Raw genomic sequence first — 19932 nt, 5'->3', positions numbered from 1 at the left:
CCAACAACGTAAGGCAAGCTGATATAAGTACCAACATAGTTGGAGATGTGTGGGATCTGGTAAATGCAGCACGGGTGAAGTTTAAGAAAGCGGAGATTGTTATTAGTGGAATACTGTGTAGAAGGGATACTGACTGGAGGGTGATTGGGGATTTAAATGAGACTATGGAGTGGGTATGTGGGAAACTGGGAGTGAAATTTCTAGATCCAAATGGGTGGGTAGGAGATAGGGATCTGCGCTCAGATGGCCTTCATTTAAACCGCAGTGGTACGTATAAGTTAGGAAATTTGTTTGGAAGGGTAATAGGGAGGTACATTCAGGGAAACGGGATGGCCTAGGGAGCGGTGATAAGGGAACAGGGAACTGGAAATCAAGTAGGGATGACATAAAATTGTTAGTGTTGAACTGTAGAAGTATTGTAAGGAAAGGAATAGAATTAAGTAATTTAATAGATATATATTCACCAGATATTGTAATAGGAGTTGAATCATGGCTGAGAAATGATATAATGGATGCAGAAATTTTCTCACGGCACTGGAGTGTGTATCGTAGAGATAGGATAGGAAGGGTGGGAGGCGGAGTGTTCATTCTGGTGAAAGAAGAATTTGTAAGCTACGAAAAAGTTAAAGATGAGACACATGAAATTCTAGGTGTAAGGCTCATTTCTAAAGATAATAGGCAACTTGATATATTTGGAGTGTACAGATCGGGAAAGGGTAGCACTGACGCGGATTCAGAATTATTTGATAGAATAGTCAGCTATGTGGGAAACGACATGGAAAGAAATGTGATTGTAGCGGGAGATCTGAATTTGCCAGATGTCAATTGGGAAGGAAATGCGAACGACAGAAAGCATGACCAACAAATGGCAAATAAGTTAATATGGGAAGGACAGCTGATTCAGAAAGTGATGGAACCAACCAGAGGGAAAAATATCCTGGATGTGGTGCTGATAAAACCAGATGAGCTCTATAGGGAAACTGAAGTAATAGATGGCATTAGTGATCATGAAGCTGTTTTTGTGGTAGTTAAAAATAAATGTGATAGAAAGGAAGGTCTTAAAAGTAGGACTGTTAGGCAGTACCACATGGCTGATAAAGCAGGCATGAGGCAGTTTCTAAAAAGTAGCTATGATCGGTGGAAAACGGTAAATATAAATGTAAACGGACTCTGGGATGGGTTTAAAGAAATTGTTGAGGAATGCGAAAACAGGTTTGTACCATTAAGGGTGGTAAGGAATCGTAAAGACCCACCTTATTATAATAGAGAAATAAAGAGACTAAGAAGGAGGTGCAGACTGGAAAGAAATAGAGTTAGAAATGGCTGTGGAAGTAAGGAGAAATTGAAGGAACTTACTAGAAAATTGAATCTAGCAAAGAAGGCAGCTAAGGATAAAATGATGGCAAGCATAATTGGCAGTCATACGAATTTTAGTGAAAAATGGAAGGGTATGTATACGTATTTTAAGGCAGAAACAGGTTCCAAGAAGGACATTCCAGGAATAATTAATGAACAAGGGGAGTGTGTATGTGAGGATCTTCAAAAGGCAGAAGTATTCAGTCAGCAGTATGTAAAGAGTGTTGGTTACAAGGATAATGTCGAGATAGAGGAGGAGACTAAGGCCAAAGAAGTAATAAAATTTACATATGATAACAATGACATTTACAATAAGATACAAAAGTTAAAAACTAGAAAAGCGACTGGAATTGATCAGATTTCTGGGGATATACTAAAGACAATGGGTTGGGATATAGTACCATATCTGAAGTACTTATTTGATTATTGTTTGGTCGGAGGAGCTATACCAGAAGAATGGAGAGTTGCTATAGTAGCCCCTGTGTATAAAGGAAAGGGTGATAGACATAAAGCTGAAAATTACAGGCCAGTAAGTTTGACATGCATTGTATGTAAGCTTTGGGAAGGCATTCTTTCTGATTATATTAGACATGTTTGTGAAATTAATAACTGGTTCGATAGAAGGCAATTCGGTTTTAGGAAAGGTTATTCCACTTAAGCTCAACTTGTAGGATTCCAGCAAGATATAGCAGATATCTTGGATTCAGGAGGTCAAATGGACTGTATCGCGATTGACCTGTCTAAAGCATTTGATAGGGTGGATCATGGGAGACTACTGGCAAAAATGAGTGCAATTGGACTAGACAAAAGAGTGACTGAATGGGTTGCTATATTTCTAGAAAATAGATCTCAGAAAATTAGAGTAGGTGAAGCTTTATCTGACCCTGTAATAATTAAGAGGGGAATTCCTCAAGGCAGTATTATCGGACCTTTATGTTTTCTTATATATATAAATGATATGAGTAAGGGAGTGGAATCGGAGGTAAGGCTTTTTGCGGATGATGTTATTCTCTATAGAGTGATAAATAAGTTACAAGATTGTGAGCAACTGCAACGTGACCTCGAAAATGTTGTGAGATGGACAGCAGGCAATGGTATGTTGATAAACGGGGTTAAAAGTCAGGTTGTGAGTTTTACAAGTAGGAAAAGTCCTCTCATTTTTAATTACTGCGTTGATGCGGTGAAAGTTCCTTTTGGGGATCATTGTAAGTATCTAGGTGTTAATATAAGGAAAGATCTTCATTGGGGTAATCACATAAATGGGATTGTTAATAAAGGGTACAGATCTCTGCACATGGTTATGAGGGTGTTTAGGGGTTGTAGTAAGGATGTAAAGGAGAGGGCATATAAGTCTCTGGTAAGACCCCAACTAGAGTATGGTTCCAGTGTATGGGACCCTCACCAGGATTACCTGATTCAAGAACTGGAAAAAATCCAAAGAAAAGCAGCTCGATTTGTTCTGGGCGATTTCCGACAAAAGAGTAGCGTTACAAAAATGTTGCAAAGTTTGGGTTGGGAAGAATTGAGAGAAAGAAGAAGAGCTGCTCGACTAAGTGGTATGTTCCGAGCTGTCAGCGGAGAGATGGCGTGGAATGACATTAGTAGACGAATAAGTTTGAATGGCGTTTATAAAAGTAGGAAAGATCACAATATGAAGATAAAGTTGGAATTCAAGAGGACAAACTGGGGCAAATATTCATTTATAGGAAGGGGAGTTAGGGATTGGAATAACTTACCAAGAGAGATGTTCAATAAATTTCCAATTTCTTTGAAATCATTTAGGAAAAGGCTAGGAAGACAACAAATAGGGAATCTGCCACCTGGGCGACTGCCCTAAATGCAGATCAGTATTGATTGATTGATTGATTGATTCTTACTGATCCATTCTTACAAGAGAAGTGGAAAATTGCTGTTTCGAGGTGAGGCAAAGAATTAGGTTTTTATGGTTACCAACAAAACCGTCGAAAGTGTACTGTATAGCAAGCATTTTCTTCAATCTGATTTTAGTGTTTGCCTCACAAAGAAGAGTCTTCCTCCAAATAAAATATAATCCATATTTAGTGGTTACTCCACTCATATAAAAAGATGTGCCAAATGCAGAAGTGATTCTAACCCAGATTAGATTCATCTAAACCAGACAGAATTCAATCAATGGCAGCTTCAAAAGTAGCAATTCTGCTATCCACCTCAACTCCAAAAGCACCCCGACGAGCTAAATACAGTAGGAGCAGAACGAAATCTATCTTGCTGAGGAAGTCAATTGATAGATATAAGAAAGTCATTTATAAGCTTCGATAAAATCGAAATAATTTAAATCTGAGAAGAAGGCGAAGACAACAAAATACAAGAGAAAGTTGATCAGCTAGACCTGTGCGGCAAGAAAAAGTCAAATTTGGTGAGACTACTTAAAAAAAAAAACGTTTTGTGGGATGGAAAAGCACCTAATGGTTACATTTTAATAAGATGGTGCTTAAAACTCTCACACAGGAATACATTAAAATTTACCTTGGATACACTAATGAAGAGACTGGAACAACTTGAAAATTTAAATGATCCTCCAAAATATTGTAGACCGACAGGTGCGAAATAAGTATTGCGTGATTTAAACCGATTTATTTTTGGTAAATTTTTCCTTGCCTTATAGCATTTGTATGAGTTTATCAGGTGAATATCAATATGCATGTGTTCTTTCCCATTTAAGAGCATTGTGTAGGCCAGCTGATAAAGATGACATCTAGCGGCGTATTTTGAAATTCGCCGCGCACCTGGCCTGCATTTCCAGGCCTTGTATATTACGTAGGCAACACCTAGATGAAACGCCAGTCAAGGACAGTGGAAACTCGTTGAAAACACGGCGCCATTTGCACCTACTGTATATCGAAGGCAGAATTCTGGCACACGGTAATAACGCGAGGAAGAAAATGACGAAGACTTAGTATAGATAGAAGACGAACATTGGTTACCGCAGTCTCAGTTTTCTGTCCACGCAAAGTTGTGTACGCTAAATAATAATGCTATTTCCAGATAAATCCGCAGCCCAAAACCACACCCATATTAATAAGGTAACAAGAGCTTGCACGGAGAAACTTTAATTTATGTTGTGTTATGTTCAAAGACAAATCAGGCAATATATTTTACATCACTGGAATATTTTTGGACGTGCGGTTTGAAAGGATCTGTTACGTGAGAAATATTTTTTCCGAAAGTACAAAATCGAATATTGTGTAAATCATTATTGCCGAACTTTGTTTTAACTCAATTTTTAACTGGTCATGGAAAATTTAAATCTTATTTAGAACGCTTTAAACCTAATGTTACAGACGGCTAGTTTGCTTTTGTCGAACAGTTCAGACAGTGCATCATTTGATATTTGAGTGACCAGTGTTTGAAATGAGAAGATATCTTTTACAGTGCCACCTGAATGGTCGTAACCTGGAATTTTCTAAACCATTGTATCATGTACTCAAGAGACAATGTTGTTATGTGCAGTTTCTCACATTCATTAACAAAATTTTTGTAAACCTCTGGTAAAATAGGGTTCCTGTATTGTTTTTGGATATTAAATAATAATAATAATAATAATAATAATAATAATAATAATAATAATAATAATAATAATAATAATAATAAAGATATAAGGCTACACAATAGGAGGGCAATGATACGCATTACTATTAACCCTCTCCAGCCCAATGATTCCGATTGGAATCGCAAACCTTCATGTTTTCTGGGAGTTTTAATGTAATTCATATTCCCCAATGATTCCAGTTCGAATCACTGTTCTATTTTGCTTATTTTCCCTACAATTGAACCTAGTTTTAAGATACATAATAAAACATTATTTATCAACCGGTTAGTTTTGTTCTTGTAAATTGCACTGTTCTCATCCTGTAATGTATAACATGTAGGATATAAGTTCTTTAACTTTAATGCAATTTTACATACAGATTAATGTGTTTAAAGTACATGGACTTAAGTCCTTTTAACAATTCATTCTTGAATATTGTTAGTATATGACATAGTTTGAAACCATACACATGTAAATAGTTTCATTACCCCTGTTTTTTAATATTAATACCACTGAACTGGCAGACACACTTTTTACAGACATGTGACAAATGGAAAAAAAATGCTTATTAGGTTCGTATAATATGTTGACATCTGCAAGGTATTAAGACATCAAAGGCTAACTACTTGAGAAGTCATGAGAGTGACAATGTTATTTCACTAGTCTTCATCACTGACATCACCTCTTCTGTCTTCATTGTTTCACCACAGAATCTCCAGGTAAAATGTGTCTTCTTCTGTACCACAAGATATGTACGGTAGCACCTGGTGAATATCAGCTAGTTTTTTGTGTTTATCGAAACACTACCCTGTGGGTATGCTAAAGTCTTTGCCTGTACTCCTGGCTGTGCAAGTCTGAAAGTATGACAAACAGGACTGCTGATGTATGGAGAAGTAACTACACAATCTTTCACATCTGCAAAGTATGTACTCTGCAGGTTTGAAGCTTAGAATGTGGGACATAACGTTTCATGGTTTCCAGTGATATTGTTATTTTCTTAAATCTTATTAACACTTAATCTCAGAAAAGCATCTTCAGTATTATGCTGCAGGATTCCAGGACTAAAGTTATTTTAACATAACATTTTGTATTGAGGTCTGTAGATCTTGTATTGATACTTAACTCAAAATTGTTAAAAACTGGACTTAAACCCTTTTAACAAGTCATGATTCAATTGTATGTATTTGTACATAGAAAATTTATTCATTCCTATCTGAAGGTTATTAGGTTATTTTCAAGCATTTTGTTTTATGTGTCAGGAGATGTTTAAACACAGTAATCACTCTTGTCCAAGTACTTGTTCCAACGGTACACCATGTCATGATGGCGGTATGGAAGAAATTTGCGTTCAGTCCCTCAAGCCATGCCATGACGGCATGCTGAACGACCGTATCGTCATTGGATCACTTACAAACCAGATGCTTCTTCAACGATCCGAAGAGATGGATGTCAATGGGTGCCAGGTCAGGGCAGTGGGGAGGATGGTCCAGATGGTTAATTTCGTCACCAAGGCAGAGACAGCGAATGCTGCCACTTATTGTGACACACATGAGCGTTTGTAGGTAGCTATTCACAGAAAAATTTTCTCCGTAAAATCAAGTTTCTCCGTACGAGCGCTTGTTATTCTACTTTCGAAGCTGCCTTGCACGTCGTTCATGTTGCTGTAGCATTGTGCAAAACTAGCCGTACCAGTGGATCCACCTGCATTGAGTCAGAATCAGTCATCGGATTGGAACACTGCTGTTAGCAATAGTGAAAATTCTACTAATAACTTATATATGATTAACATTTAGGTCACAGTTTATCCCCCTCCTCAGCCTCTACATCAGCATAAGCATGTCAAATCCCGTAGCGAGGGAACATTACCTGTACAATACTTTTAACAGATTAAGTAGTGTATTCTCTTCAAAGGGTCCCTGGCGTGCAGTTTCTTTGGTTTGCTACACATTTTTCTTCACTGTCTCCCGCCTTAAGTAAATTTCTCTCACAGAGCGAAATTGTTAAAATTGCACCAGTAAGGGATACCAATAAGGATAACCAGCCTAATCCACCCATCTGTACCACGCTCAACGTGTGAGCCATTCTGGTCGTATGCTCGAAATGCTCTTTTGACGCTTAAAACGGTAATTATCTGGCAAACCGTTAGAATAACGAAAAAACTCTATACGGATATTATCATATGAAATTAAATTTTAAATATTGTTTGTAGACCTTTGTTTTCTTTTTCTGATGTGACTAAGACAGTGAGTTTCTCTAATCGGTCGGCCGGCGGGCGCACGGGGCCTGCTTGCCTGTCGTTGACTCATCACTCTCCTCTCCGCGACATAGCAACAAGCACGCCAATTCCCTCGCTTTCTCAGTTGTGTTCCCTCGCTTTCTCAGTTGTGCTCCGTGCTTAGAACGTTGAACAAGTGTCGATCTCTCGTTTCTCCTTGTGTACATCATGTGGTTGAGTGGATGATGCTTCGGTTCTAATTGTGGGGTCTATTATTTATGTACGATACGCAAGAGTCTTGCAGAGAAGTCGTTAGACGATTTATAACACAAATTTCCAGGTGTACTTGCTCCGCATACACACAAAAAAATGCATTTATTTCTGCTTCCCCCATTTGGAGGCTGCCAAAAAGACAAAGCTTACATAAAATTTTTGATTAGTAATTGCAAGGGCCGTTTAAAATGTGTCTATTTTTTTTAATTTTTTTTTTGCTAGGGGCTTTAAGTCGCACCGACACAGATAGGTCTTATGGCGACGATGGGATAGGAAAGGCCTAGGATTTGGAAGGAAGCGGCCGTGGCCTTAATTAAGGTACAGCCCCAGCATTTGCCTGGTGTGAAAATGGGAAACCACGGAAAACCATCTTCAGGGCTGCCGATAGTGGGATTCGAACCTACTATCTCCCGGATGCAAGCTCACAGCCGCGCGCCTCTACGCGCACGGCCAACTCGCCCGGTAAATGTGTCTATAAATAGGTATACTACAGTAAAGCCTAAATAATAACAAATTGTATCAGTCAATAGTTATGAAATCCACGAGAAATTCCTCATAGGACAAAGATATAGCTATGAGTATAAATGATGTTTTACTATTGTTAACGATCCTTTCAGGGCTGCTAACCCAATGTCCTTAATGAATTGGTAATGCAAATCAGATTTCTTACAAAAGCTGTGGAATGTGTGAGTGATGGTGCCTCTTGCTCCTATCATCAATCCTAACACATCTATGGAGTCCAGATGATATTTCTCGGCATAGTATGGAATTGCAGGTTCATATATATCATATTTCTCCTTGTGTACATCATGTGGTTGAGTGCATTCCCGGAACTAGGGCGGGGCAGGGGGAGCACGTGCCCCGGGCGGCAAAATTTGAAAAGTTTATTAAAAACATTTTTTTTTCAAAATAATAATACGTTACCACAATTAATATTGTTTAATTTCACTGTATACCAAGTTATTTTCTTCATTATAAGACACAACACAAGAATTAACGTAATTCAAGGATCTGGAGTGAGTCAGACTGTTATGCCCACTACTGATATGAGTAATTAGTACCCTGAGCCCTCGGCAGCGGGGTCGGGCTCGAAAACAGTCTGACCTTGACGCGATGCGCGAGCATCTCGTCTGCCTCACCCCCTTTCTCCCCATGCTAAACAGACACCTGCAGTCATCGTTGTCGTTATCGACGTCTACACGTGCAGCCTGCGTACACTGTTGTCTGCGTGTGTTGATACGAACCGACATTTGTTTTATTTAATTGCATTTAATATTTAGTTATTAGTGTTAGGACTGTTGGTTAGTTATTCGTACTGCCGTTTCTCAGCGTTTGGAAAATGGAATTGTTTAGTACACTTTAAGCTGCGTTTTTATCAGTTTCCAAATTATGGATGCAGAAAACGACTCAGTGGAGCTGAGTATAGAAAACTTGCCAGAGAAAAAAAGGAAGAAAGAAAGCGATGTGCTGTCAAAAACACCAAAATTATAAGCATTTTCTTAAAAACCTAATGTTAATGAAGATGAAGGCTCAAAAGAAAAAATCAGGTAAATAAATATTAATTTTTATTTCAATAATTAAATTATCGCACATGAGGGAAGAGATGAATTAATTGTGCCATATCGGATTTTACGACATTATTTTAATACTTCATTTTGTAATATATTATATTACTGATTGAATTTTAATCCCGGCTTTTAATATTTTAGATGGCGTTGAAGCTGGAGAGAAAGGCACGCAACATGTCGAACTTTGCAAGAAACTCAGTTCTACTGGTGAAGCGAATGAAGATGAATTATTATCTCGTCCAGACCCTACAACTGGTCTTCAAGAAACGTCAAAGTTTTCCTTTGATTTTAGAGATCCTCGTTTATGGCCACAGAGTTTTTCAGATTCTGGAAGGTGTTACATAACAAAAATGACCTTTGAAAATATGATTGAGCCAAATTTAATTAATAGCAGCAGAGAAGGACGTAACTTAACCAAAGATTGGTTTTATAAAGTTCTCAAAAATTGAGAAAAAGTAAAGAGATCATGGTTAGGATATGGTGAAAGTAAGAAAGCTCTATATTGTGTTCCGTGCAGGCTGTTTTCACACTTAGCATCGCATCAAGTGCCTTCCTTAGCTAAAGAAAAAGGACTTACTAATTGGAGAAAACTCAGTGAAAAATTGCCTGAACATGAAAATTCATCCAACCACAAACTTTGCTTTTGTTCGTGGAAAGCTTTAGAATCTTGTTTAGGAAATGGAGGTATTGATGCAGAACTCCAAAACCAGATCCATCAAGAAGAGTCTCACTGGAAGGCGGTATTGCGCTGCATTGTCGATGCTATTCTATTCCTAGCAAAGGAAGGGAGTTCATTCCGAGGAACTAAAGAAGACTGTGATTTCAGCGACCCATCCAAAGGAAAGTTCTTCAACACAGTACAACTTATATCGCATTACGATGTCTCTCTTCTACAACATATTGAGCGGCATAAGAAAGGGCAAATCTCGTATTTCTCACATAAAGTATAAGATGAGTTCCTTGAAATTATTGCTAATAACATAAGGCAGAAGATAATACAAGACATTTTGGATGCGGAATATTATTCCTTCATATTTGACTGCACTTCGGATATCAGCCACAGTGAGCAAATGACTCAAGTACTGTAGTTCGTTACGTCAAAACAAATACATCGGAGGTAGAAGAAAGTTTTATTGATTTTTTCCCAGTTAGTGACAAATCAGGTGAAGGTCTCAGCCAAGAAATTCTAAAAAAGTAGACAAATTAGACAAAGACAAAGATGGACTGTAGAGGCCAATCCTACGACAATGGGGCAAATATGGCCGGGAAGTATAAAAGAGTTCAGTCCAAACTACTTCAGGAGAACGATCTAGCATAGTTCGTCCCATGCGCTGCTCACTCCCTCAATTTAGTTGGTGCTAACGCGGCCAGTGCTACTATAGAGGCTCAGAATTTTTTCGGAACTTTGAACAGTACGCATTCTTTCTTTGCGGTTTCAACTTCACGCTGGGAAGTTCTCCGAAAATATGTGCCACTGACATTGAAACCTGTAAGTAATGCAAGATGGTCTGCAAGATTAGATGCGGTCGAAGCTGTGTATAAACGTTGCGGTAAAGTTGTGCAGACTCGAGAGGATCTTAAAAACCATGATCTCTCAACACCTCAAACTAAGAGTGAGGCCAGATCCCTTTTGAAAAATATTGGGAAACTTGAATTCATAGTGTTCACATGTTTTTGGCACGCTTTGTTCAAAAAGATCGATCATGTCAATGAGTTTTTGCAAAGAAAATATGTTACAGTAGATTTGGCTGCCCGGAACCTTCAAGGACTTTCAACACTCTTGAAGTCTTGTAGAGAGTTTGCTCCATCTGAGGCCATTACTGAGGGTAAATTCTTAGCAAGCATGAGTGATCTACCATCTAAGTTCTCAGAAAAAAGACAAAGAAAAAAAGAAAAATGTCTGATGAGCTGTGTAGCGATGAAGCTCCGACAAGTACTGAGAATGTGTACCAAGTAGCTATGTTAGAGGTTATTGACCAGATGATTAAGGAACACAGTAATAGGTTGAAGGCTTTGGACATCATAAACAGCAAGTTTGGATTTTTGAATGGAGTTCGAATTAAAGAAATGCAAACAAAGGATTTAAAAATGGAAGCAGAATAATTGACAAATATCTACACTGCTGATCTCAACATTGAAGAATTTAAATTTGAAATAGAAAGTTTCAAGCACCAGGCTTTATCAGTTGACGAAAATGTAAAGGAAGCCGCATCTTATTTACAAAAATAAACTAGATGAAGGCTACCCTAACATTACTACTGCACTGAGAATGTTTCTCACGTTGACAGTTACAGTGACATCTGGAGAACGAAGTTTTAGCAAATTCAAAATCATCAAAAACTACATGAGACGTACAATGGGACAGGAGAGACTCTCTAATCTAAGTATAATATCAATTGAACAGAAACGAGCACCCCTTATCAACTTTGACGATATAATCAGTACATTTGAAGCTAAGAAGGCTCGAAGAATTCAATTTTGAGGTACAATACGCAACAAATTTTTGCATAGTTACAATTAAGTTACACTACAAACAAATTATTTGTATTAGTCATGTATAGGTGTATTAAAACAAGTGTTTTTCATAAATAAAACTTCTTAATAATATACATATGATGTGTAATTTCAACTAAAACCAAACCAAACCCCGTGGCACTACAGCCCTTGAAGGGCCTTGGCCTACCAAGCGACCGCTGCTCAGCCCGAATGCCTGCAGATTACGAGGTGTCGTGTGGTCACCACGACGGATCCTCTCGGTCGTTATTCTTGGCTTGTGTAATTTCAACTGCCGCATCTAAAAAAATAGCTTACGGAGGTATTATATTTTAGTGGTAGGGGGAGAGGGAGGGAGGTGAATTGGGGGATGGGGGCGGCAAACTGATCTTTGCCCCCCTGAAAAATCTCCAAGTTCCGGCCCTGGTTGAGTGGATGATGCTTCGGTTCTAATTGTGGGGTTTATTATGAACCCTTTACTTGAGCCCGGTGATATAGCTATCATTCACAATGAAGTATTTATTTATTTTCCACCTAGTCGATACAATGATTGCCTAAGGCAATTTTTATTGGTCAAAAGTGGTACATGTTTCGTATATTATCAACATCTTCAGCCACATAACACAGTTTAGATGAAAAATATAAAATTGACAAAGTAATGCTTTAGAGGAAGTGTCCTTGAAATTAACATAAGATAAGATAACATAAGATTGTCAATCTTATGTTAATTTCAAGGACACTTCCTCTAAAGCATTACTTTGTCAATTTTATATTTTTCATCTAAACTGTGTTATGTGGCTGAAGATGTTGATAATATACGAAACATGTACCACTTTTGACCAATAAAAATTGCCTTAGGCAATCATTGTATCGACTAGGTGGAAAATAAATAAATACTTCATTGTGAATCTATTGAAGTGCGATACGGACCATGAAGCTGATTTTATGTAATATAGCTATCATGTCAATCCGCCGGTTTGACCCTGTCTGAGACAATCCATGTACCTCCTCGTAGACTGTATAGTGCTTTTCTCTCAGGGCTTCAGCAATCATAGATCTTATTCGATGATGTCGTGAATTCCGCAGGGCGTCCCTAAATGGTCAGGAACCCAAGACGTGACCAAGTGTTTCAGTCTCACTGTGGCAACGCCGACAGTGGTTATTGTCTTGGGACCTGCCAGGTAATGCACGAACTGGAACTACATTTGCTGTCAGTTTTATGGTATTTCTCCAGTCGCTGATGGTTAAACCTTCGGGCTTTCTTACCCACTGATTGGCTGGAGTGTATTCTTTATACAGTATAACACTCTTACCTTTTTGTGGTAAGACACACCAGGCACCGAATTCTTTCTCACGGAATTGTTGTCGCAGGAGCGAGACTTCGACTGATTCGCGTTCAGCATTCAGGAGTAGCCCAAGTTTTTCGAAGCACTTCTTTGTTTCTGTATGGAGGCCTCTGGTATGATTGATGTGTATATTGTTGGATCGATGGAGAACTTGGCATGCATTTATGTGCTGTAGATAAGCCTCCCAACCACACTTGAAAAGACCGAGTCCTTTATACCTTTTGTCGGAGTATAACATGCTGTCTGGTGTATCTATTGGAAGTTGAAGAATTTCTTTCAAAGTGCTTTTGATAAGTTTGTCAGTATCAATTAGGAAACTCGCAGGTATACGATGTAAAGGTGTAGTGTGGAATTTGTAGATCAAAGATGGGCATATGTAGGTTGATAGCACATTAAATTTCTGGTGTGGTTGCAATAGTGGAGTTGATGCTAATGCATCTAGTTTACTCTTAAGTTTCTCCATCGTTAATTTAGCATCAAATATGGTAGCATTGTGATGGTTTACTCCGAGGTAGCGGATTGTCTCTGCAGGAGTTACAGATGCAATTTCATTGTAACCATCCAATGTTAGAGATTATACTGTGTGGAAACTCGTAAACAAATTGTGAGGAACGGGTCCTTTACTTATAAGGAAGTGAAAGGTAAGAAAATGTTTGCTTAATGAGGAGAAAGTAAACGAAATCGCAGACAAATTAGAGCGTACGCCTACAAAATCCCTACGATAACTTGGACGATAAACCGGTGTTTCACAGAGATCATCATGACGAGCTATGAAACGTATCAGTATACAGGATGGAAGGTAACTCATGCACCAAATTAACACGAGTAATAGATCTTCGGGAGAGAATCACAATGTCGCAAGTTTCAGGTTTGTAGCTTGCACCGTTACTTTACAATATCACCAGAAATCAGTTATGCAAAAGGTTAATAGCTGGAAACGCAAGGGGATGGAGTGTACGAACACATAGGAATCAGAAAAAAACTCTTATTAGTTTGTCCTGTATCTCGATGCGTTTAGCGGTAAAGAATTAAGAAGTTATGACTTGAATGGTAACAAAGAACATGTGGCACCGCAGCCCGAAGAAGCGAGTAACGGACAAGATCGGCAGCCTCATTGGGAGGGGAGAAGCGATCTGTGAAGTAATGACACTACTAGTGTGCAGCTAGTGAACACATGCCGCTGAACTATGGCATAGTTCACATGGAGGGAATATTTGGTTACGATTTTTACAGCGAAGTATCACAGAATTCTCGCACAGATGCGAAGATGTACGCTGAATTATTTCTGCACTTGTAAACACGCCAAAGATGCAGAAAATAAAGTTTAATAACTCATTAATTTATACACGTACAGACATTCCACTCTACCAAAAAAGTTGCTCGTATGTGGTTTGTGCCTTGAACGATTCATAAGATCTTGACTGCAACTTTGTTCGCCGAAAAACGTGTTTAGAAGGCATGTGGCTATTCGGAAACTCCTGCGCATGTCTATTGTGAGCTTCGGCTGACCAGATTCTCCACGTATTAAAATTATATCTGTGTATTCGTCGTTGCCACACCAGCCATCGTAGTGCTACTGTACCAAATACTAGTTTACTACTGCGGGTTCAAAAACGAAGCTTACTAACGCAAGGAGGCGCATTTGACGGGTAGTGCTGAGGAACATGCAGCGAGCGGCCGTCCGGTTGTTAACTCTTCATATTCTGTCGTAAATAACCTTTAGGCAGTAATACCCCTTGAAAATCAGTTATTAGGCATCCCATTCATCATTAGTAAATGCGGGACTCTTAGAAGTAGAAAGTGCGACGCTGGCGGACCGCCTGGTATAATGTAGATCAGGGCCTCTCAAACGCCCAAAATCTCACGCGTGCAAATCGAGGCGAAAGAACTCCGTGCACTGTGCATCGGTTCCACTCGGCTCGGCTCGGACCAACGCTTCGTCTCTGGGCTACTCGGCTAAGCTCGGCTCAACTCGGCTCGAATTTGGAGCGCTACAGAGCAACTGAGGAAGACGGAGACAGGGGTAGCGAGCGAGACAGGCTTGGGGAAAGAGAGAGACAGCGCTATTTCTCCAAATCGAGGAGTGGGGGTCTCCACTTTGGGCAGCCAAGCGAAGTCGTCTTTTGCACAGTGCACAGTGCATGCACCAGGCGCATGCACCCTGAGAGGCCCTGATATAGATTGCAGTACACACAATATATTATGTGTATCGTACCCAACCAGTACTGCTCCACTTTCGACCCGGGACCCATCTGAAATACAGTTTACTTGCCGGTTCGGGAGATAACTATAGTGAACATCTGACCGCATACCCAGCTATTAAACTCGGCAATATTAGAAGTGGCTTTTCCGTAGTTTCCAACTCTTGGCTAATGCCGGAATGGTGCCTAACAAACACATAACGCGAGACAAGGACGTCCCAATCTCGAACATGAAACAACAGCAACAATAACAACAGCACAACTCGGTCCACAAAGACATAGCAAGGAAAAACAGATAAATGAAAATATTCAGCTGTAGAGCGGAAGAAAAGTGTGAGGACCTCATAAAGAACAGTTAATTAAAACTGTATGAAAAATGGCATTCTTCATGCATTTAAATATACAGTAAGTATGTTACTTACCCTCCGTAATAGCACGTCGTATTTAACAAGAACACTCCTATTGGCACATTTCTGTTTGTCCCCAAACTTATTGATGTTTGGAGCGTTTCGTTCAACAGCATTCTAATTTCTGATGCCTGAATGTGGAGGCAAATGTAAGATAAGTTCTTGTATGTACTTATAAGTGTTGTGTAGAATATAAACCTAACAGACCTCACGTATATCCCGCTATATCCTGTCAGCTCTAAAGTTAGGCCCTCGTCAGTTTTATTTCCCTTAACTCGCGTTTCAACTAAGTCTTCAGGTTGCATGTTGAGAACATTTTCACAATCCACGCCTTCCTTACAGCTAACCCTAACACAGGATAAGATAATGAGTAAGTATGCAGCAGATAATAATACATTCCCCATATTTCACAATTCTTGAAACTATGGAGATGATTCCACGTGAATGCCTGACTGCCTCAGCGCGAAGTATGTCTGCCATCTGTCGTCTCCTGAAAGAAACAAATAAAAACAAAAAAAATATTACCAAAATTCATTCGCCTGAAAAACAAAAATAAACTCATTTTTTGTTACTTGTTTAACGTCGCACTAACACATCGAAGGGCTTTTAAAAATGAAAGTTGGCTGTCGGACCGATCGATCATTTAGCCAGCTACAATTGTGTATGTTTCTTATTAATTATGAATTGACTTGATGAAATGAACTTACACATTTAAGACGAACACAAACACCCAGCCCCCGAGCCGGAGAAATTAACCGGACATCCCCGACCCGGCCGGGAATCGAACCCGGGGCCCCTTGAACCAAAGGCCAGCACGCTAACTATTTAGCCATGGAGCCTGACATTGTTTTACAGTGATTCTTTTACATACCGGTTCATCTGTTGTCGTGAGCTTGGATCACAACTGGGCTGAGCCAGGGTCGAACCCGTTAACTTAGGCTCAGAAAATCAACGCTCCACCGTCTGAGCCACTCAGCCCGACAGAGAGAACTAGGAAATACAGTTCAGAAAAGGTAGATCGAATCCAGTGATGATGGAGATTATTGTTTTAAGGGGAAGTATAACAAACTGAACAGCCTCTAGGCCCCTCAAATCTAATATACACAGACTTAGCAAATATCATGGGATAGTCATCTAATAGCGTGTGGAGCCTCCGCTGGCCCTGCGAACTGCAGTGAGACGCCGTGGAAGTGAGTCGACAAGTCCCTGGTAGTCCTCTGGACGCAGCTTACACCAAATCGTTTGCAGAGCGGCCGCCAATGCTGGTCTGTTCGTGGGTGCAGGATCCATGGCACGGAGCCTGCGTTCCAGGACATCCCAGATATGCTCGATAGGGTTCATATCGGGGCTCCTGGGTGGCCATGGCAGTCGTTGGACCTCCGCTGCATGTTCCTGGAACCATTCCCGGGCGACGTGGGAGCGATGTGGCGGCGCGTTATCATCTTGAAACACCGCAGAACCGTCTGGGCGCTGGAAGGCCAAAAATGGGTGGAGATGGTCTCCGAGCAGCTCAACATACCGTGTACCATTCAAAGTCTCTTCCAGAACAACTAGGGGGCCCATTCCATACCAGGAAAATGCACCCCAGACCATAACAGACACCAGCACCCTCGACTACACCTTGGAGGCAGGCGGGATCCATCGCTTCATGTGGTCTGCGCCATACACGGTGCCTCCCATCGGCATGGTGCAGTTGAAATCGTGATTCGTCCGACCATATCACATTACGCCATTGTTCCAGTGTCAATCCCTGGTGACTGGCGACAAATGCGCGTCGTTGTGCCCGATGACGTTGGGTTAACAGTGGCACCTATGTGCGGCGCCGGTTCCCGTACCCCATAGAACCCATGTTCCTACGGATTGTCCACTGGGAGACGTGTCTAGCACGGCCTGTGTTGAATTGAGCCGTGATTTGTTGCACGGTTACTCGTCTGTCACTATTGACAATCCGTCTCAGATGTCGCTGGTCACGGTCATCGAGGGTGGCTGGACGGCCGGTCGTTCGTCTGTTGTGGACGGTGACACCCGCATTCAACCACTCACGATACACCCTGGACACGGTTGACCGTGTGAAGCCGAATTCCCGCACCACTTCCGAAATCGCACTTCCCATCCGTTGGGCACCGACCACCACACCCCGTTCGAACGGTGTCAGCTCACGACGACGTTCCATGTTACACCTGTCACATGCACAGCCACTGCTCACAAGGTTTCCTATACAACTGCCGCTGGCACAGGGGGCGTGTGGTGCGCAGACAACACACCTGCGCATCAGTGCTCCGCTATCCCATGAGATTTGCTCAGTCAGCGTATATCTATTACGTTACTTAATTTTATTCCTTTCTTTGCAATACTTCTACAGTTTAACACTAAAAGCCATACGCCATTTCATTTCATTGTAAAACAATATCTTTGGCAACTCGGCGTCTCCGAAAATAGTCAAAGTAGATAGTGGGGTGTAAAATGAGTAACTTTATTACTAGCCTTACTGTACATTATGACTAATCACCGTGTGGGTGGGGGCGGTAGAAAAACCAAGCGGCCCTTAGCTGAGTCCTGGATTGCTTCCAGTTACTTGTGTCAGGCTCTTCACTTTTATCTATCCTATCCTATCCTATCCTATCCTATCCTATCCTATCCTATCCTATCCTATCCTATCCTATCCCACCATCCTTGGTCAATTCTGGTTCTTTTTCGACCCCAACGGTATTACATATGGAGGCCTAGGGAGTCTTTCATTTTCAAGTCCTTCGTGGATCTTGTCTTCCTTTGGCTGATACCTTCATTTTTCGAACTTTCGGCCCTCTTCCATTTTTTCCCTCTGATGTTTGCCTAGTTGTACTTCCTCTTAAAACAATCACCACGAGTATGACTAAACGCACTTAGATAAGACAGCTGAAATGAAACGACTAAATAATTAGAATTGTGTCTAAACTACTTACAGTATTCAACATCTCGCTTGGCACATATTTCCTTCTTCACTCCTAACCTCTGCACTCGAATTGACTGACACTGTACACACACAAACACACACTAGTAAGTACTTGAAGCACCACCCAACTCTCGGAAGTACGGTACGGTTCGTCATTTCCTGAAAAGCGACTCCTGACGTCAGCCAAGTAATCATGTTATCGCTGGCCGCGAATGATAGCTAACGAATTGTCTAATTGTCTGCCTGTGCTTCACACAGCAAGACCAAAGAATATACGCAATCCCGCAGTGCTATCAAGACGATTTTAGTGCTACGATTTTCGCTGAATCGCATTATAACAGGCATGTGTGCAGTATACTCAATTATGTGGCAGCCTGTAGGCAGCGCTGTATTCCCAAAATTCTCACAGGAACGCTGCATGCGTGCCACTCTAGCGACCACCAGATGAATTAAATATGGACTACACACGGCAGACTGGATCCCTCGCTGCGCTCCTTATACCGGCCTTGACAATCGCTTGTGAAGCCCAGCATAAAGCTGTAATTGGAAAGTTTCACCGTAATGCCGCTGGAGCGCTGGCCTACTACCCATTGAGAGGAAGCTGTATACCGCAATTTGCCGCATTTCCAGTTTTATTTGTATGGTTTTGCTGTCGTAAATGTTGGCAATGTGTTCGCAATGAGGTGCTTGTTGGCTTGATATTGGGATCTGATAGTTATGCGCTAGTGAGTTAGTTTTTTATTGTATAGTGTGGTGATAATATTTTTTAAATTGTGTTTACAAATCTTGGTATTTGTGATATTCTTGTGCACCTTTTCGTACTTCGAGCAGAAATTTTATGGAAACAAGAACAAAGTGATTTCTCGCTGTAACTTCGTCCTGAACAAGGATTTTAATTTATGCGCTAATTCGTTTTTTAATGGTGTGGTGATTTGCTTTTCTTTAACTGTGTTAGGAAATAATCGAATATATATTGCTGTGTGCCTGTTTTGTATTCCGAACAGAAAAAAAAGAGCAAAGGGACACTATCATTTCATGAATTCTCTGTAGACCAGGACAAAACTACGGAGTGGCTAAAAGCAGGTAGCACTCTCACTCTTAGCTTTCCGTTTATATTTCGGGTATTTACCTTCGTTCTTTCTTTCTTTCTTTCTTTCTTTCTTTCCTACTCTGTTTACCCCTCCAGGGTTGGCTTTTCTCTCGGACTCAGTGAGAGATCTCACCTCTACCACCTCAAGGGTAGTGTCCTGGAGCGTGAGACTGTGGGTCGGGGATACAACTGGGAAGGATGACCAGTACCTCGCCCAGGCAGCCGCAACTTCTATGCTGAACAGGGGCCTTGTGTTGGGGATGGGAAGATTGGAAGGCATAGACAAGGAAGAGGGAAGGAAGCAGCCGTGGCCTTAAGATAGTTAACATCCCGGCACTTTGCTTGGAGGAGAGTGAGAAACTATGGGAAATCACTTCGAGGATGTCTGAGGTGGGAATCGATACCCCCCTCTATACAGTTGACCTCCCAAGGCTGAGTGGACCCTGTTCCAGCCTTCGTACCACTTTTGAAATTTCGTGCCAG

General features: G+C 40.8%; 1 protein-coding gene across 1 annotated transcript in view; it reads right to left on the bottom strand.

Annotated features, from left to right (window-relative positions):
* Positions 1-18476, bottom strand: part of LOC136874378 (leucine-rich repeat-containing protein 15) — a 56253-nt gene extending 37777 nt beyond the window's left edge. The window contains exons 1-2 of the mRNA XM_067148013.2: positions 18370-18476; positions 15443-15917 (exon numbers count right to left, since the gene is read on the bottom strand). Of these exons, the coding sequence (XP_067004114.2) occupies positions 15443-15831 (389 nt within the window). The 5' untranslated portion in view covers positions 15832-15917; positions 18370-18476. The remainder of the gene's footprint in view (positions 1-15442; positions 15918-18369) is intronic.
* Positions 18477-19932: the final 1456 nt, after the last annotated feature.

This window comes from Anabrus simplex, chromosome 5, assembly GCF_040414725.1.
Source record: "Anabrus simplex isolate iqAnaSimp1 chromosome 5, ASM4041472v1, whole genome shotgun sequence".
In the NCBI taxonomy this organism is placed as follows: Eukaryota; Metazoa; Arthropoda; class Insecta; order Orthoptera; family Tettigoniidae; genus Anabrus; species Anabrus simplex.
The sequence above is the reverse complement of the archived record's forward strand: the minus strand, read 5'-3'. Positions and strand labels throughout refer to the sequence as shown.